This window comes from Arachis stenosperma, chromosome 2, assembly GCF_014773155.1.
Source record: "Arachis stenosperma cultivar V10309 chromosome 2, arast.V10309.gnm1.PFL2, whole genome shotgun sequence".
Classification (NCBI taxonomy): Eukaryota; Viridiplantae; Streptophyta; class Magnoliopsida; order Fabales; family Fabaceae; genus Arachis; species Arachis stenosperma.
In genome coordinates, this window is record NC_080378.1 from 74868455 (window position 1) to 74887313 (window position 18859).

The 18859-nt window shown below is 29.7% G+C and overlaps 1 protein-coding gene, 1 long non-coding RNA gene and 1 pseudogene across 5 annotated transcripts; 2 read left to right on the forward strand and 1 right to left on the reverse strand.

The window, feature by feature from the left end:
- Window positions 1–263: 263 nt before the first annotated feature.
- Window positions 264–2497, reverse strand: LOC130958940 (polygalacturonase inhibitor-like). The gene is made up of 2 exons (XM_057885251.1): window positions 2091–2497; window positions 264–777 (listed from the first exon to the last, which is right to left on the reverse strand). Exons 1-2 carry the CDS (start codon window positions 2467–2469, stop codon window positions 332–334), a joined length of 825 nt encoding a protein of 274 aa, XP_057741234.1. The 5' UTR covers window positions 2470–2497; the 3' UTR covers window positions 264–331.
- On the forward strand, window positions 2468–8739 carry LOC130963021 (ABC transporter I family member 10-like; annotated as a pseudogene).
- A 2714-nt stretch (window positions 8740–11453) lies between these two features.
- LOC130960498 (uncharacterized) lies at window positions 11454–18465 on the forward strand. Of its 4 annotated transcripts, none has more exons than XR_009079136.1 (7): window positions 11723–12378; window positions 12641–12786; window positions 13682–13768; window positions 13847–13917; window positions 14173–14246; window positions 14342–14445; window positions 18102–18465. It is a non-coding gene; the product is annotated as an uncharacterized LOC130960498 (long non-coding RNA). The 4 variants fall into 4 exon arrangements; XR_009079138.1 differs by having other exon boundaries at window positions 12641–12774; XR_009079139.1 differs by lacking the exons at window positions 11723–12378; window positions 12641–12786 and adding an exon at window positions 11454–11704.
- The last annotated feature ends 394 nt before the right edge of the window (window positions 18466–18859 follow it).

An 18859-nucleotide genomic window follows, 5' to 3' on the forward strand; every position in this document is an offset into this window, starting at 1 on the left:
AAAAAGTATACAGTCCTTTGAATACCAAAATGGTTGTTTAAGAAGAAATTTTGTTTCCAAAAATAAATACTTTCAGCATAAATAAACAAATTAAACTTTGCACATCCCAATTAGGAAAGAAAAACAAGAGATAGGAGATCAGTTATTCAAAGTTACCATCAATTGGTGAGAGGTGACCATTATTAAAACTTACATAATTATCTCCATCCATTTGAAAATAAAAAGGAAATTACAAAAAAGAAAAATGAAAAGCACAATGGATATCATGAACCTCTCAAGAGCATATGAAATTAATTAACTAGAGCTTACATCCCTTTGTAACAAACATTGTTCACTTGCAACTCGGAAGCGGAACCCCACACAAGCACGCATTATGGGAGTATGAAGACACATTAAAGCTCTGCAAATTTCCTCCCTTTGGAATCTCACCACATAGTCTATTGTAGCTCACATTCAACGACTCCAAATTCTGCACTCCAACAGGGAGTTTTCCGTAAATTCGATTGTGACTCACGTCTAATGTTGTCATATTCACAGGTAATTCTACTCTTCCAAGGTCGAACTCCAACATATTCCTCGAGAGAAACATTCTAACTGTCCCTTTGTTGGACCCAAAAAGCATGTATGCATCACCTTCAAGCCTATTTTGTGACAAACCAACATAGTACAAGTTATTCATTTTTCCTAAGGAATCTGGGATTCTCCCTGAGAGCTGGTTATTCGATAGGGCCAGAGTGAACACATTCTTTAGGGAGCCATATGAATCAGGGATTGTACCTGCAATGGCAATAAGAAAAAAAATTAGGGGAGCGGGAAATATATATATTACAATTTGAGGAGAGCAGCCACCACTTAACTATTAAAAGGAACTATTAGATATAATCTCATACCATTAAAAATACAATCTCGTTATGTTACCAACAACATTTATATTAATATCTGCCAACTCTTATTTATAAGTGTGTTTAATGGAAGTATCTTTGTGGATGTGTCTAATAAAAATATTTTTTTATAGCTTTGTTTGATAAAAGTGTCTTTATAAATATATTTTTGGATGTGTTTTTTTATATATGTGTTTAAAATATAATAATTAATCATTGTTGGCAATAAGTTGACAGATAATATGTTGGTACCCTATACTTTTTCTTAAAAATATCATTGATAGTTAATTGATGACTACAAACTATAAAATTTACTAGCCCCTAGACTTTCTCTTACAATTTTTAAGATTCTCCTATTTTTTAAGCTTTTAAGATGAAAAAAAGTTAGGAAAAAGTTTTTTTTAGTTATTTGTTTTTATTTTATTTAAAAAATGTAGCGGACTTGTTTTTTCGAAAAAAAAAAAGAGAAAGAAAGCAATGTAAGAGATGGAAAATGCAAAGATTGATTACTATTAATATATAGAATTAATATGCTTCAATATTATTCTTACAATTTTTAATAAGATAAATCTAACATTTTACTATTAAATAAATTTTCTAAAAAAAACCTAGCTACATAATTATGTATATAACAATTACTTCTATTTTAATATATACACTACAAACAATTATCTTAGCTTTAAAAAATATTAACATATTATATCGAATATTATTTTATTTATTAAATTTTTAATATTAAAATACAAAGAATATAAAGTAATTAAGTTTCATTTATTATTATTTTATAAATAATTAAATTATGTATAAATGTGAAATTATTAGTTATTTAAAAAATAATTATGTGATATAAATTTTTTTATCGAAATACAAATTAAATATGACTTTATTTTTAATTTTAATAAAATAAAAAGTACTTCTGGAAACTTTAATTATTACTAATAAAAAAAGTACTTAGCTTCAAGGATTATACTGAAATGCAAAATAATTTTTGGTTCTCCATTAAAAAAAAATATTCTTTTTAATAAATAAATTAACTAATATATGTACTTATATATATAAATACATAATAATTAATTTTATAATTAATTTTTAGTATCCACATAATACTTTCCTACAATATATATATGTATATATATTTACAAATCGATAGTAGCAAATAGTGTGTAGTAACATTTTTATTATTTTTCGTTTTTAAAAGGGGAAAAAAACCTGTAAGCTTGTTGTTGTCAAAATCCATCCTCGTGAGAAGATGCAACTGAGAGAGAGAAGGAGGGAGTGTCCCAGAGAGTTTGTTGAAGGAGAGGTCCAAGTCTACCAGGTTCTTGAGTTTGCCCAAGGAGCTTGGTATTGGACCAGAGATGGCGGTGTCGGATATGGTAAGGAACATGAGATTTTTGAGCTTTGAGATGGATTCAGGGATCGGGCCAGTCAGGTTCGGGAATGCGAACAGAAAGAGGCGTTCCAAGCGTGGAAGGTTGCCGAAGGAAGGCGGAATCTGAAAGGCATGGCGATCGGCAAGGTTGCCGATCAAGGTGATGTACTGCACTCGGTTCGTTTTGTAACCGCAACTCACGCCACTCCATGACATGTCGCAGCAATCTGTGTGTGGGCTCCATGACGACAGAAAGGATGGGTTGTTTGCTTCTTTCTTGATTTGGAGAAGGACTCTTTTGTCCTCTTGGTTGCATGTCGATGATGATGATGATGATGATAATGATGCTTGGCAGATTAACGTAATGAAGAGGAGACACAACACTACGCTTGTCATTGCTTCTCAACTTGTTTGTATTTAGTTAATTGGGGAGACAAAATAACCTTCCTTTATATAGCCGTCGATATCATGATGTAAGTAGGTATAGTTGCATGCTAGCAGCTTTGCATAATTCTCTCATCCCGTGACTATATTTTCAACGACGGCGGTAACTTGTCCAAAACAGTTGTCTGCGCTCATTGGGTCTATATACCGATGAGGAGACAGGAGAGTAATGTTTTTCTCACGAATTTAGAATTTGGAATTTGAATCGCACTCTTCTAAATATTTTCTATAAACAATTTTTAAAATGAAGAATATTATATTATTAACAAAAGTTATTATTTCTTTATTGAGATTTGATAAATTTTAAATAATAAAAATTAAATTTTAATTTTTAAATTTTAAATTTTAAATTCAAATAATATAATAAAATAATATTTATTAAATTATTAACTAATATTAATAAAGAGTGTTTGCTCTTATTGACTTTTTCTTTTAATATTATTGTCATTGTTAACAAAATTAAAATTTCAATTTAAAATTGGAGTTTATAATCTAATTATTAATAATCTAACATATATAAAATATCAACTAATACAATTATTATTATTATTATGGGCTTAGTTAGCATTCATGAAGGAGAAATACTATCTGCGACCACAGAAGAAATGAATATTTATTTATTCAATTTCAATGTGCCAAATATTCAAAGGTTTCAAGCTTCTTTTCGGCCTACCAATTATGAGTCACCAACTACATGCGCATAGCTCATTGTATCTAACATCAAAAGTAACGTCTTTGTATTATTATTAAAATATAATAAGTAGAAGTTATCCACATCTTTTGTGAGGAAAATTTTGCTTCCCATTTACTTGACAACCGTAGTATGATAATGAATTTACTCTAATGTGCATTATTGTAGGATTGTATGATTATGCAGTTTGAACCATATTATTTAGAGTTCCTGCTTTTATCTAATGAATTTTATTTTTCATCTAATTTATATGAGATTCAAGGATAGTTAAGAGATGGCTTTAACTAAATTTCATTTTTTTTAATATTTATCAGAGGATAAAATATATTTTTATTTCTAATGTTTTTTAAAGTTTTAAAATTGTACGGTCATCAATATTTAATTTGATTTAATTTTATATTTGACTCAAAAATATTTGAAGATCAACACTTTTTTTTATTAATATTAATTAATATTTTGACTAACACTTTGTTGAGTTTAAAAAACTAAACTATGATTTAGATGATGACTAAATATTATTGAATTATTATCAAATTATCTGTTTTTTTGGTTTTCTATGGTATCTCTTAGCCCAATAGGTCAAGGACTAATCTGTTGCGGTACTGAGCTCCATTTAAGGGTTTGTCGCTGACCAATGGGTTGCTGCATGCACAAGGCGAGATTCGAATCCCCGACACTTGTTTAAGCGGACTAGTGAACTAACCATTAGATCAACCCAACTTGGTTATTATCAAATTGTTTATATGATAGGTTTTGTTTAGTATGCAGAAATAAAACAAAAATTGAACCAGACCCAAGAAGCATGAATAAAAGCCCAATGTTGATTCAACAAAGCAATCATGCAATAACTCTTGATTCAAAGGTTGAGTTGCCGACCCATGAAAAAGAAAGAAAATAAATTGGCGCATAATCAAACCAAAGTTCAAATATTGGTTCACCATAAACAAAAAGCTTTCACAAATATTTTCCATCAAAAAAGAAATCATCAGAAAGAAAGTGAGCCCGTATCCATGACAAGCCTAATAGGTGGTCCATAACCAAAATTCACTCTCCTAAATTTGGCTTTAATTTTATTTGAATTTATTTTATTCGAATACTATTACTCACCGAACTAAAATTCTCTCTTCTCATTCTTTCACACCACATCACTCTGAAACAAGAAAGAAAGATTGAAAAATTCTGGAGTTAGAGTACAGTAAAGAAAAAAAGCTAGTTTTCATTCTCGTGTAAGAAGAGAAAGAAAAAGAGCTACAACACAATAGAAGATCTCATCAGAACAAAGAATCACAAAAACAAGATTTTTTCATTTGTACTTCATCAAGGAATGTTGAAGAAATCCTCTGTGTCACAAGCACCGTTCTGGAATAATGAAGAAAGTGAAGTCAATGGTGCTTTACTGCTTATCAACCGTCAAGAAATAAACTTGGGGCCAAAGTAAGAATACACGGTCCGGATTCAAGAAGCATGAAGAAAAAGATTAAAAGAGAAAGGTATGGTTGCATGTCATTGCTTCTGCCGTCTCTATCCTCTGTGAACGTCGCTGCTGATTCTGATTGTTGGAAAAGAAGACAAACAAAGTGTTGAAGATGTTTCAAGCTCTGGAAGGTTCACTCCTCTATAATAGGGGTAAACGGCCAAGGATTGAGCAAGGAGTGAGAGCACAAATTTCGGTTCTCATAGCTCACTGAGCTATCCATTCTTCTCCTTCATGAATTTCATTTTGTATTTCTTTTTCTCAATTTAGTTTGTCTGAGTTTCAATGGTAAAAGGAAAAATGGTGAGATTTGTCTATAAAAGCCATTGAGTGAAAAAAGGCAGAGAGCTAGACTTGGAGGAAACAGCTAAGTTGTCTCAGAAATTCTTTGTAAGTTTTTCTATTTTGTGGTCATGATCCTGAAGAGATTTCCTTATAAGTTGGGTTGGTACTTTGCAGTTAAAAGTTAGGGTAAGTCCTATTCAAGTTTAGGTTGGGTTAGAATCTAGACTTGTCCCAGATAGGATTAGATAGATCCTAGAAAGAATTGGTGATTGTAATCTATTGAAAAGATAGTGAAATTCCATCATTGTTGTGATGGAGATTGGATGTAGGCTACATTGCACTGAGTAGCTAAACCAGGATACATCGGTATGTCATTCTCTACTCTCTTCTCTGTTTCTGATTCTATACTAAAGAAGAAAAAAATATAGTATCTCTTGATTTCTCTACTAAACTTCACTTCATTATAACTCTCCTTGCAAGTAACACTGTTCTGGCTCCTACTGTGTCAGGGGATAAAACCAAATTCTCTCCTATCTTTTACTCTCAGATTCTTTATAGAACGCAAGGTTGGAAGTTGAAGAAAAAGGAGGCCAAACCAGGATACATCGGTATGTCATTCTCTACTCTCTTCTCTGTTTCTGATTCTATACTAAAGAAGAAAAAATATAGTATCTCTTGATTTCTCTACTAAACTTCACTTCATTATAACTCTCCTTGCAAGTAACACTGTTCTGGCTCCTACTGCGTCAGGGGATAAAACCAAATTCTCTCCTATCTTTTACTCTCAGATTCTCTATAGAACGCAAGGTTGGAAGTTGAAGAAAAAGGAGGCCAAAATTACCCTCTCTTTTCTTAGCCACTGATAACTATCACATCTTATTTTATATTATTAGAATTTTAGATTTAAGATTTATGATTTAAAATTTAAATGTTAGTGTTTAAAATTGACCAAAAATAATAAAAGATAAGAATTATTGGGGCTTAGGGGTTTTAATACAATAGATAAGGATTATTTAGTAAAGGACACACCTCAAAGGACACAGCGGAAACACAAAAAGATAGATAAATGTGATTTTCTTACTACTCTAAGAAACTTATTTTTAGCAAACTAAGTCACTGGAAGGATTTTTTCTACTAGACCTTCAGAGAACCTGTCCTTGACAACCTAGATCAGAGGGATGAAAATTGAAAGAAACCACCACGCAAATCACCTTAGTGTTGGATCCATCAATTTTTTTTATGCAACAAGCAAAATAAATCACTCACTTCACTTAATCACATTAAAAAATGTGCATAAAGCATTAAAGAAATTTTATTCATCAAAAGTTGGTAAATGGTCTCACCAAAGGTGTTTAAATAGGCTCTAACAAACTAACAAAAAGATAAGATAAGATTTTAAAATTTAAATCAGATTTGATCTTAATGGATTAGATCATATTTGATTTATAAAATTCCTAAAAATACTACTAAGCAAATCAGAACTAAACAAATCTTCTAACAAACTCTAACCACAAAATAAATTAAAACAAAGGCCTAAAATTTCAAAATTTAATAATAAATTATACCTCCCATTGAATTTGAAAAGCATTATTGGGCTTCTTGCTATCCTGACTTATCCCAATGTGCCTTGTCCATTTTTTCTTGTTTAGAATTTGATGTAACTCCTTATGCATAAGTGCTATCAAAGTTCTCCTTGAATTTCTTTGCACATCCTCTAGTGATGGCCCTCTAAAAATGTGAAATTTTCATTCTACCCTTTTGCCTTAAAATACTCCAATTGTCTTTTCGAACATTTATCAATAAATTTTGTTGGTCAAATAATATTATTCTTAATTATTATTTTATTTTTTAATTTTATCCTTAGCCAAACTAGTAGAAACACATGCAAATAGTTAGATAACAATATTTTTTTTAAAGTTGCATTTTTGCTAGTGTTTTGTATTTGGAATTTTCAAGAGCAGTGTTACTGCTGATAATATCACTATTGAAGGTTGCAATTTGAATTTTTCATTCACAACAACGAGGCAATCGAAGGTCGTGCCTGTGCTTAGAGATTGTTCGTTTCGCATTCCTTGTGGGCAATTTTGGATGCTTCTTGGTCCAGATGGGTGTGAAAAATCTACCCTCTTGAAGGTACTTTCTTTTATTTTTATGATAATAATTTGCAACTTGTGATGTAACACCTTAAGCCGATGTTGTAGATTTTGGTTGGTCTATTGAATCCAACTTCAAGAACAATGCATGTGAATGAACCTAAGAGTTTTGTTTTTCAAAATCCTGACCATAAGGTTTTTTCTCTTTCTCAGATGTTATACTCTCTCTCTCTCTCTCTCTCTATTTTATTTTATTTTTTTATGTGCTAGTTAGTTCTTGAGCTCTTCTCAATAGTAGTGTTCTCTCTATTGGCAATAGTACCTTCTTATAAATTTGAATAACTGAACTACATTTGAATATTATTTTGATGTTCAGATTTCAGTTATAGATGGTACAAATAAAAACCGTGTCATTCACAAATTAAAGGGAAAAATGTAATTTTTTATTGTCATCAACTTGTGTACACATAGAAGATTACTTGAAATTTCAATACTAGAATGTATATATATGTGATGCACATAAGAAATATGTCAAGCAAGAAGCATTGCACATGTTGCAGGTGGTGATGCCAATCGTAGACGCCGATGTTGCATTTGGTCTTGGTAAGTTCAGCTTGACTAATGATGAAGTAAGGTCTAGGGTATTATTGAGAGCCTTGCATGTTGTAGGCCTCTCTGACTACGAGAAGGTATTTGAGTTGAAATAGTTGAACTTTAACCTTAAAAGCAAATATCCGAGTTAATTTTGAGTGGTGGTCAGAAGCAGAGGGTTGCAATTGCCGGTGCTTTAGCAGAAGCTTGTAAAGTTCTGTTATTGGATGAGCTCACAATATTCTTAGATGACAATGACTAAGTGATCCATGAAATGTTATATATTACCAATTGGGCAGAGCTTGTGTTACCATATGTTTGTTTTTGTGCCTCTAATTGAATCTTCTATTCATAGTAATAACTGCGCCAACAAGAGATAAGATAGATTTGATGCAAGAGCAATATATTCTACTAGATAGTGTAGGTTTATTTTGGCTGTTATATACTTTATATGTGTCAATGAAAATTTGGTACATCCATAGATCAATGTATCCAAGAATTAATTTAGGTTGATTGATCCAAGAATGTACCGAATTTTCACAGTGAGTAGCTTCTAATTATTCAAGTCTGCTTTCATTACCTAGAATCATGCATGGATTTGAATTTATTCATAATGACAATTGTGCAAGTATATATGAATACTTTTGGTGTAAGACCTACACTTTCTAATAGATATAGATTGTTTGCACTTTTGTTTTAAGGTCGGACTTATCAAGGCTGTTAGAAACTCTTTGGATACCTCTGCAGAAGTGACAGCATTATGGGTGATCCATCGTTTGGAAGAACTAGAATATGCATGTGATACCATATACATGGAGGATGGGAAAATTGTCAAATATGGAGATGCAGCTAGCATTAGGAGTTTCATTGAAGCCAAGCCATCTGAATATCTTTCAAATGCATATTAGGTAACAGGTACTACTGTTTTTCCTTGTCTAAATTCAACTTCATGTATGTGGTTTTGTTGGAATTTGTGTAAGAACCTCCCCTCCTTTCTTTTTTGCTCCTCAGTAATTTCGATTTATGCGAATTTAAATATATCTATTAATTTGTTATTGATGTTATGCGTACAACTTAAATGCTTTCCTAAGGCACTTACTTCAGGCCTTCTTTAGGAATTGCTAAAATTTAATGCTTCAAAGTATTTTCTTTGTTTTCCCGATTAGATTGTGCAACTATTTCTGTTACTTGATTACTTGATTCTGATAGGAATCAGCTAGTTGTTAGTGGTGTTTATGCATTGTGTGTTTGAATCTGTATTAGTAGTTAGTGTATAAATAAGACAACTAAAAGGAGCGTATATTGAAGAGAGATATTGTGTAGTATTGTTCATGGAAAATTGATAAATATTGCATATTAAAGAATATACAATGTGGTTTTCAATATATGCTCTCTTATTTTTTTGGTAAAATATAAGATGCACCAATACAACAATATTTAAAATTATGCAGCACAATAGTAAAAACAATAAAGGTTGCAATGGATGATCAAACTAATCATAAAGTTTGATATTTTGTAATGAAATATGTATTAGAAAGTAGATATGTGATAGATATGTAAAGTATCATACTTTGATTTTTGGTACTTTGTGATCAAATTTTTTTATTTTGGTGACAAGTTTATGTATGTTGAATTAGTTGATCTAAAATTATATACATAATTTTTTTAGTCATTGTCTGAATTACTCTTTCAAACTATGATATAAAATTGGATAAAGTATATTTTTTGTCCTTGAAGTTTAGCATAAATTTTCAAAATACCCGTAAGTTTTATTTTGTTTCAATTTCGTCCCAAAAATTTTCGATTTGCATCAAATATATTCTCGACATCTCTAACAAAAATGCATAAAAATTATGCTTGATTTGCTTGTGTTGAAGGCTGTTCTTATGAAATTGTTATTGACTTGTTCCTAAATTTTTTTAAAAACTAGTCGTGTGAGGTATATTTGATACAAATCGAAAACTTATGGAATAAAATTAAAATAAAATAAAATTTAGTGATATTTTTGAATTTTTTGTAAAATTTTAGGGACAAAAAATATACTTTATCCTTTAAAATTATATATGAATTTTGCAAGGTTTTATCAAGAAGATTAAAAAAGGAGAACAATAGGTTATTGAACAAACCTATAGCCTACGCTTAAAAAGAGTGACCATATTGCACAACAGTCATCAACAACCACACTTCAAAAGCGTAGTCATATCTTCCACTATTGGCACGCTTGAAAAGCATAGCAGTATCTTCCACTTTTGGCTACGCTTGAAAAGTGTAGTCATATCTTCCAATATTGACACGCTTTAAAAGTGTATCTATATCTTCACTATTGGCACGCATTTAAAGCGTGGCTATAGGATATACATACGACCATGTTTTTAAGCGTGACAATCTATAAAAGCATGGCAAAAAATAAAGCGTAGCGATAGAATAACCGGCATGCTTGTAGGTATGACCCTATTAAAAGCGTGCCGATAGCTAAAAAAGCGTGGCCAAAAGCTATTGTCGTGCTTTTTCCAACTTTTGGCCATGCTTACCATAGCCAAATCGATGTTTATTTGTAGTGAAAAATTTTACAAGAGTGATACCAAAAAAAAATGTATGTATTATATATATTGTCTCACCACAGATTCAAATATTTTGTCAATTAAGTCTAATCAAGTTAGTTCACATACAATAAAAACCACTCGCATATGTGCGTGTGAATTACACTTCTTCTTTCTTCATGTAAAAAATAGCATCGAAATTTTATAACCATAACACAAAAATCTTTTAACTTTAACACTAAGATCTTAACTTTTTTTCTTCTTCTTACTCTTCTTGTTTCCTCTTTCTTCGTGTTGAATTTATGTATTTTTTATTTATAAAATTACTTATTTTTCTTTCAAAAGTTTGTGTGTTTATTATCAAAAAAGATAAATTAATAAAATAAAAACTTACATAATTCATTCATTTTATTCTTTATTTTTTAATTGATTTTTTCTTCTCTTTTTTCTTTTGTTTTTATTATTCTTAGAGGATGAAACAAGAAGAATTAGGAGAGTGAAATAAGAAGAACTATAAAAACAAGAAAAAGGAGGAGGAGAATCAGTTATTTGGGAGAAATATAAAATAAAAAAATAGCACCAAAATGTCTTAATTGCAAAAAAAAAAATTGTTTAAACTTTGATTCTGAATTTTCTTAATCGTGATATAAGAATTTTTTGACCGAAAATTTCAAGGTTTCTGGACTTAATGCAATAGTTTTTTAACAAGATCTTAATTGGCTTCTTCTTCTTTTTGCTGCTCTTCTTTCTTTTTATTTTATGCATTTTTTTTAGAGAGAGAGAGAGAGGTATCTAAAAGATGATGATAATTGTGCAAAAGAAGAGAAAAGAGGTAGAAGAAGAAGGAAGAAGAAGATGCAATGCATGTATCTAAAATTTAGTTATTTATGTTTTCATTTCGGCTAAAATAAAAGTGATATGTGAATTTAAGATGTATTGTTTCAACTTGATTGGATTTGGTTAAATAAAAAGTTTGGATGCGTAATTTTTATATTATATTATAAGAGTAACTTTAATACACACTGCATATCAAGATTCTCTTCAAGACTCTAACTGCTAGCTGTAACCGAATACTAGAGTTGACTAGCTAACCAACACTTTCTTGTTCAATGTTAGTAACTAACTCTTGGGACTCTATCCTAACATCCCCATTCAAAGTTAGAGATTTCAAACCATTATGATTTCTCTTCTAAGCTTTTCAAAGGTTACTCTAGAGAGGGATTTTGTGCAAAATCAGCTATTTGAGAGATAATCATATACCTATTCTTTAAAAGAGGGTTTTCACTTTTCAGTTAGTGGAATTTCTACGTGTCTTGAAAGAGCATGTTTCACTGTAAGTTTTTATTTGGTGTTCCCTGTTGTTCAAGAGCACATATGCTCCATCTTCATCTTCCACAAATTCATTAATTCAATTTATTTTAGTTTCTCTTGCCATCTTATCTGATTTGGTCCCCTTTCCTATGGGTTTCTAAATTTTCTCTTCTCTTTTCTAACATCTTTCTTCCCCAATCACTCTCTTCATTCATCATCACTTACGGTTTGTAAATATATATTTTTTAATTTCAACTCTCTATTCCCTCACCACGACACTGCCCAATCCTGTGTTCTTTCTTTCCTCATTACAATCAATGATATCTTCTTTTTCTTTGCTGAAGAAGCATGCCAAGCTGTATTTGATGTCCCCCATTTCAAAATTCAAATTTAAATTCATTTTTATATATTCATTTCAAGGTAAATCATAACCTCAACTAATTCATTCGTTCAAAACTCTAATCCTAATAAAATCAATGGAATTTTCGGTGAGCATCGGATTGTTCAAGGTGCATCCCTTGGTGATGGTGAACATCTCCGACCACTACACTCGCAAAAGTCTAAGCTCAACCTTTCCAATCCAAATTCCAGCGCTTCTTCCAATTCCCCTGCTTCACGTATAGTGGCGTCATAGTTTGTCCAGAAGGGTTGCATCGTCGTTTTCTTCAACTTCCGTAATCTTCATCAATCCTCATGGTTAGTTTGCTTATAGTTCTGATTTTTCTCACAGTTGATGGCTTTGATTTTGTGCCATTCTCTTTCCCTTTCCTCTTTTGTAAGATGTTGTAGTTCGTTTTTTGTATTTTGGGGTTACGGTGATTGACGAGGCGACGATGATTATGGATTTCTTCTGCATTTAAATCCAATTATATCGAGTCAAAATCTTCCTTCCTTCCTTTTTAACAAAATCAGATTCTTCAATTATCTATATCTTCCTCTTTGGTGTGTTGCTTTTCAGGGTTTAAGAACTGTTCGGCATTGTGCATAGCGCCCTCAGCTCCACTTTGTTAATTCTTTTGTTGTTCCTGATATCACACATAATCAAAACGCATGTCTTCTGCGAACACATCTTCCCTGCAAAATATAGATAAAGTGGTCTTTCATGTACTACCTTTCTTCTTTTTTTTTTGGTTTAATGTTTGCCGTTGAAAACTTTTGACAAAGTTAACATTTTCAATCAAATTGGTATCTATTGTTTACACCCCAATATTTTTTTAATTTTTTTAGTTATCTTTGTGGTTGATGTTAGTCTTAAATTAGAACTTCTGCGGTGTTCTTCTTTCCAATACCATTTTTGAAAAAAATAATGAGATGCTCAGAACAATAATTCGACTTCGTGCTTAGATTTTAGGCAATTCTAAAAATGAATGATGCTAGGAAGCTTGGATCCAGTGCTCATTATTGTGCTTATTCTGGGAAAAGTAAAGACTATTAAAAAATTTCAGTTCTTTGTTTATGTATATCTAGGCAGTGCATCATTTGAACAAGAAATATGCATTATCCATCTGAATCCAAAGTAGAAAATCCTCTCAAATTGGTTACTTTTTTTTAATGGATAAAATTTTCTTAACTGATTTGTTGTTTTGAAATCATTGCAATTTACTTAATGCACCTATTGTTTTCACTAAGTACTAACATCCTTCACTGTTGTTTATTGTTTAATTTCATCTTCCTCAGTTAATGGTCTAATCCTTAATGATTTAGTGAACATGTTTTTCAAAGGATGACTTCCTCATATGTTCCTTTTATTTTTTGATTATCTGGTAAAACTATGCATACTTTTGTAGCTGATATATTACTATGAATACCTTTTCTTTTGTTCTTTTGACTTTTTTTTGTATGAGAATTGTATTTGTGTTTGCTATGGCGCTTCTATTAATTAATGCCTATAATCCTATTTTCTTAAACGAAGTTATAGGTGTTAATTTATTTGTTACACATTTGTATGTTGTTGTATATCATTAAATTATTATTACTTGATTTTTTTTTTCATCACAAGGTTCTAAGATCTTTAAAAAAGGATGCACATAATTAAGGAAAGAGAATGCATGAAAAGATTAGGAAGGAAGCTCATGAGAAGTTGAAGGTAGTTTATTTACTTTTGTTTTGATTTCATTATTAATAAAATCTTGAAAGGAGATAACAATTATATTGGTTATTTTAGGTGGAAAAGGGTGATGTTGTGCGCTGCAATTATCATGATGAAAGAAGCAAATGAAGATTCTCATGGACAAGGTATTGGATGCTTGAACTTTGTGTATGAACTATTTGTTTATTTTTAAATAATCTATATTAAATTGTGAGCTTGAAATCATTGTAATATTGAACTTGGTCTAGACAAAAATTATCTATTTGATTCCGAAGTCTAGGTTCATCCAATATCTTGAACAATTTGTAGGATAAAAATTTTCTGAAGTCTGTCATTTTTTGTGCATTATCATTGCTAATATTCTTCTTCATGGAGTGTGACTTTTTTTTACTACACTTTAGGTTGCACTTGGTGATATGGCTGAGCTTGCTACAACAAAGTATGATGTTGATAAGTTACATGAAGGATAGCTTAGGTTTGTTTCTTGAATTTCTAAATTGTCAATATTTAAGTATCTGAAGTGTTCGAGTCAAATTTTCTAATAAAAATGTTTACAATTTCATGCTGCAGCACAAAAGGATTAGGAGGAACCTCACCAATTTTTCAGAAGCTTAGGCACTTGAGGACAAGTCGTCATTTCCCTTAGGAAGCCCAAGTACAATTTAGGCTTTAAGGTGAATGGGTTAAAAATTTCAATCTATACATGCGATTTGAAGATGATTGGCTTATTACATGTGCCTCTTTTTTCACTTTAAATTTTGGAATTGGAATGCATTATGTGGTATTTGTTGATTTGCTTAACTGAAAACATATTTTATTCATTCCTTACAAAGAAGAGTTTTGTAGCTGGTTGGAGGCTCAGTATATCCTTCTTTGACCTTGCTTATAATGCTCTCAATGCAACTCACTTGCTTATAATGCTACCTTCTCTTTCTATGCACTTAACTATTTAAGTGTTTCATATCTTCTCTCATTTTAGTTTTGACTAAACTATCTTCTCATTCATGTAGTCTTGACTAAACTATCTTCTCTCATTTTACATTTTATATACATGATAGAGTAAATTAACTGGTGTATGCTATAACGATGTTAATGCAACTTTGGCAAAATATATATATATATATATATTTCTAAAATTAAAACAAATTTTTTAATAGGTTACTCATTTTAGTGGATCTTGAAGATTAAAAGTGTTTTATCCAAATACAATTTTAGTATTAGTCTTAGATTTTTATTAGCTATTTTTTCTTTTAATTCAGTTTTTCTCAAATTTTTAAAAGGTGCAGATAATTCTGCCACAAGTTGAGGTTGTCTCTGCTTGATTTTGATGGCTGAGTTATATAACTCTATTGCATTGGGTATCATTTGTTCTATATTAATACATCCCATTTTATGGATGACTATAGTAGATTTTTTATGTTTGTCTTTGTTTTTATTAAACTTGCTTAGCTAATTTCATATTCAGACCAATTTTACTTTATAAAAGTATCTTTCTCTTCCCAAAAGATTAATTTTTTGTTGTTAATAGTAGAGTTCTCTGTTATTCTTGAATCTGCTTTCTTTTCTTATATGTTCTGAATTTGCTTTGCTATAGCATATGATGTTTTCTATCTATTCTCAATCTAGCTGATGTGTTTGTTACATGTCTTCGATTGCTACAAACATTAGTTGAATACATACGATTCAGGCATTCATCTATTTATTTTTTAAATTTGATATATTCTATTTTGTTTTGTTTTCTGTTGTCTTTTCTAGATTTATTGCAATTTGAATGCCACTTTATATCATTGTTGATTTTAAATTTTTTCTTTTCCTCCTTTTAGTAAGTTACTGCAGATTCTTTTAAGCCATCACCCTTATTTTTATTTTTTTCTATTTTCAAATTTTCTTATTATTATTTGATTTATTGGCAAAAATAGTCGAGATTAGTTAGAATGGTAAACTAACAGAGAGATTTGAGATATGAATGTAGCCGAGTTGGAGGAAAAATTATTTTTAGCAAGTGATGCTAAGGTATGATGATTGAAAATATCTTCAATGATTGAGTGGTATTTGCATTGACTATATCGTAAGTTCTCAAATATGCATTGTATAAATTGATTTCAACTATCTCCATATCTATTTTTTTCCCATCTCCGTAGTCCCTGGAATATGATACAATAAAACTGAATATTGTGATTGTTTTAACTCAATATTGTTATTTTTTCTTGTATTGTGATTCATAATAATTCTATGGTTGAAAATGAGGGTGGATGTGATGGAGCTTTGTAATTTATTTTCAATTGTGAAATAAATTCTGACATTAGTTGTTATTGTTTGTTAATGAGTTTGATTTGTTGTTACTCTGAAGAAGGATGAGTGAAGTAACAATATCTAATTGTGATAAGGTTTATGATTAAATAATTCATAAGATTTTGCATCAAGTGCTTTAATATTCTTATTATTTGACTCTCTCTTCGATTGAGAACACGAATATTTAAAAATTAATAATAAAGATAAGTTCTTATTCTTTGCTAAATGATTTGGGTCATCTAATGTTATCCTTGACTTACAAATTCAATAGTTTTAAAATATGGTGAGTTCTATGGTGCAGAAGGAAAAGAGTTTCTACATCTATATATATGTGTTGGCTAATTGGAAAATTTGACAAGTGTTTAGAGGGGAACAAAATCTGCACTCTTTGCAGGAGAAATAGAAAGGTCTTATTTTTTTCTGCAAGTGGTCAATTCAAAATTTTTATTGACTAATTATACCGATTAGAATTAAATTTAGTAAAATGATGATAGGCCTCACCACAAAAATTATTTTTTTCATCGATCTTTAACAACTAGCAAAAAAAGGCTTCAGTTTATATATTTTATTTTGTTTGAACTTTGAATCATTTTAATCTTTTAATAAACTAACTTATTATTTTTATTTTTAATCTATATTTATTATTGTTATTATCATTATAATAAATTTTGTTAGATCCAAATAAAAGACATATTCATTATATTATATTGTTGTAAACCAAAATACAATTGTAATGTATTTAATGTTTTTAAACATGTCAGAAATATGGCTCAGATATTACATAATTAGTCATATTAACAATATCCGTTTGTAATTAATTTTCTCCTTTCTTTTATATTATGAGCAATTGAGCATACTGAATGATCTTTTTATTATTAAAATAAAATAAATTACACTAATTTTTGCTAGCATCTAATTTCACTAAATACGTTTAATTAAATTAATAATTAACAATAAAAAATATCATTTATCATATTATTATTTATAATTTTTAAATTTTCTGACAATGAACATGCTTCTAATTAAGACAATTTAATAATATAAAACTTATGACACAAATATTTTTTTATTAGATATATCATACAACCGTTTATTTTTAAACAATAGTGTCATATAAACTACTTTACTATATATTTTGTAAATAAAAAATAAATTTGGATTAAATGGTTAATACTTGATACATGTGTTTCTTTTATTGGTTTGGCAATTAGTGATCTTTTTAGTATAATAATGGACAAAAATCACCGCTTTGAACTGAGTCGTTATTTTTCGAACAATAATAAAAAAGAAATCCAGCTTATGATGAGGTTTATTATTATGTCAACATAATTAGTCATAGTAGAAATAATTACTCATCTAAATTCTGTGCTAAAAAAGAAAGTTTTTCTGTATCATTTCTACAAAGAGTACAGATTTTATCTTCTTCTTTAAATACTTGTCAAACTCTCCAATCAGCAGCCAACGTATATCTATAAGTGTAAAAATTCTCTCTTTTCACCTTAAAATATATTACAAATTTATAAATTATAATGTCATTTTTGTTTTTCAAACTTTTTTTTACCTTCAAATTGTTGAATCTACTGTTCTTTACATCCTCTTCAATGATAAATCCCATGTTGATGATTCTTTTGCCATACTTGAAATTGGATAATCTAAGTTCTTACAAGGTCTCAACCACGTTGTCATTATTTAGGCCAATAAAACTAGAGCTATAGAAATAGTTGCTTCAATGCATTTGGACATAATTAGGTACAAATGGTCAAGTTGATTCATGGTGTTTAGGCGTAAGTACTGACATTTGTGATTGAACATTATGTACAAAGGGATAAATTAAGTGTCATAGAATTTCAAAATTTCTTAATGATTAATCAATACTTGAATTGAATTATGCATTCATTGAGTTCTAACTTCCTATAGTGCTATAACATTTTAAATAATTCCAGTATGTATGTCTTTATCTGAACATTCAAAGTATTAAAATTTTGAAAATTGAATGGATTTTCTAATTTATTATTTTGGAACAACTTTCATTTTTCAGTCTTAGAAGATACATAAACTTCATAAATCCAGACAAGCAATGTGGTATCGTGCTTGCAACAAAAAAATGTCGCTGAGAGAGTTGGGTATTGGTGTGAAGGTTGCCAAAAAAAAATGATGAGCAATGCAATTTAAGGAAATTCAACTTTTGAGATCTTTATTCTGAAAAATTTTTTATATTATAAATTGTAGTAAAAATTTAGTTTGTCTTCTTTGGAATACATTATAACTGTAAAAGTTACTGATGATAGTTGGAGGATTATGTCTCAGTCTTCAATGAAAAAGCTGAAAAGCTTGTTGGTTGTTTTGCGAATAAGTTAGACACTTTAAAAACTTAGTTAAATGTGTGTTTGGTTGTCTTTGTATAGTTGATTTTGGATACAATTTATTTAATCATTAATTTCTTTTTGTTTATTTCACTATGTTAAGGTATGTTGAGATTTTAAAAAAAGTAACCCTTTATTATTTTAGGGTTTGCTAGAGGATGATTAGAAATTTTTTCTCTTCTCATACTTGCTTATTAAAATTATGCTTTTTTTTTTTCAAACATTGTATTTTACAGCTATGCATGTGTTGTGTTTTTACTGAATATATATAATTTTATTGCTCTACTTTTAGTTATATCATATCTTGTCACTTAAGTCTTAACGCTTATTTCTTTCTATTATTTTTGACATCTTTATAAATAAATTACAAATAATAGTAGTAGCTTAATCTGTGTATATTTCTTTTGATGTCCAGTATTCAAGATATATTTGA

Bases quoted from the DNA above. Each gene is read 5' to 3' on its own strand.
- LOC130958940 (XM_057885251.1), bottom strand. From the start codon at position 2,469: ATGTCATGGAGTGGCGTGAGTTGCGGTTACAAAACGAACCGAGTGCAG. The intron at 778-2,090 runs GTTTTTTTCCCC...TTGCCATTGCAG, and splicing joins TGACAACAACAAGCTTACAG to GTACAATCCCTGATTCATAT.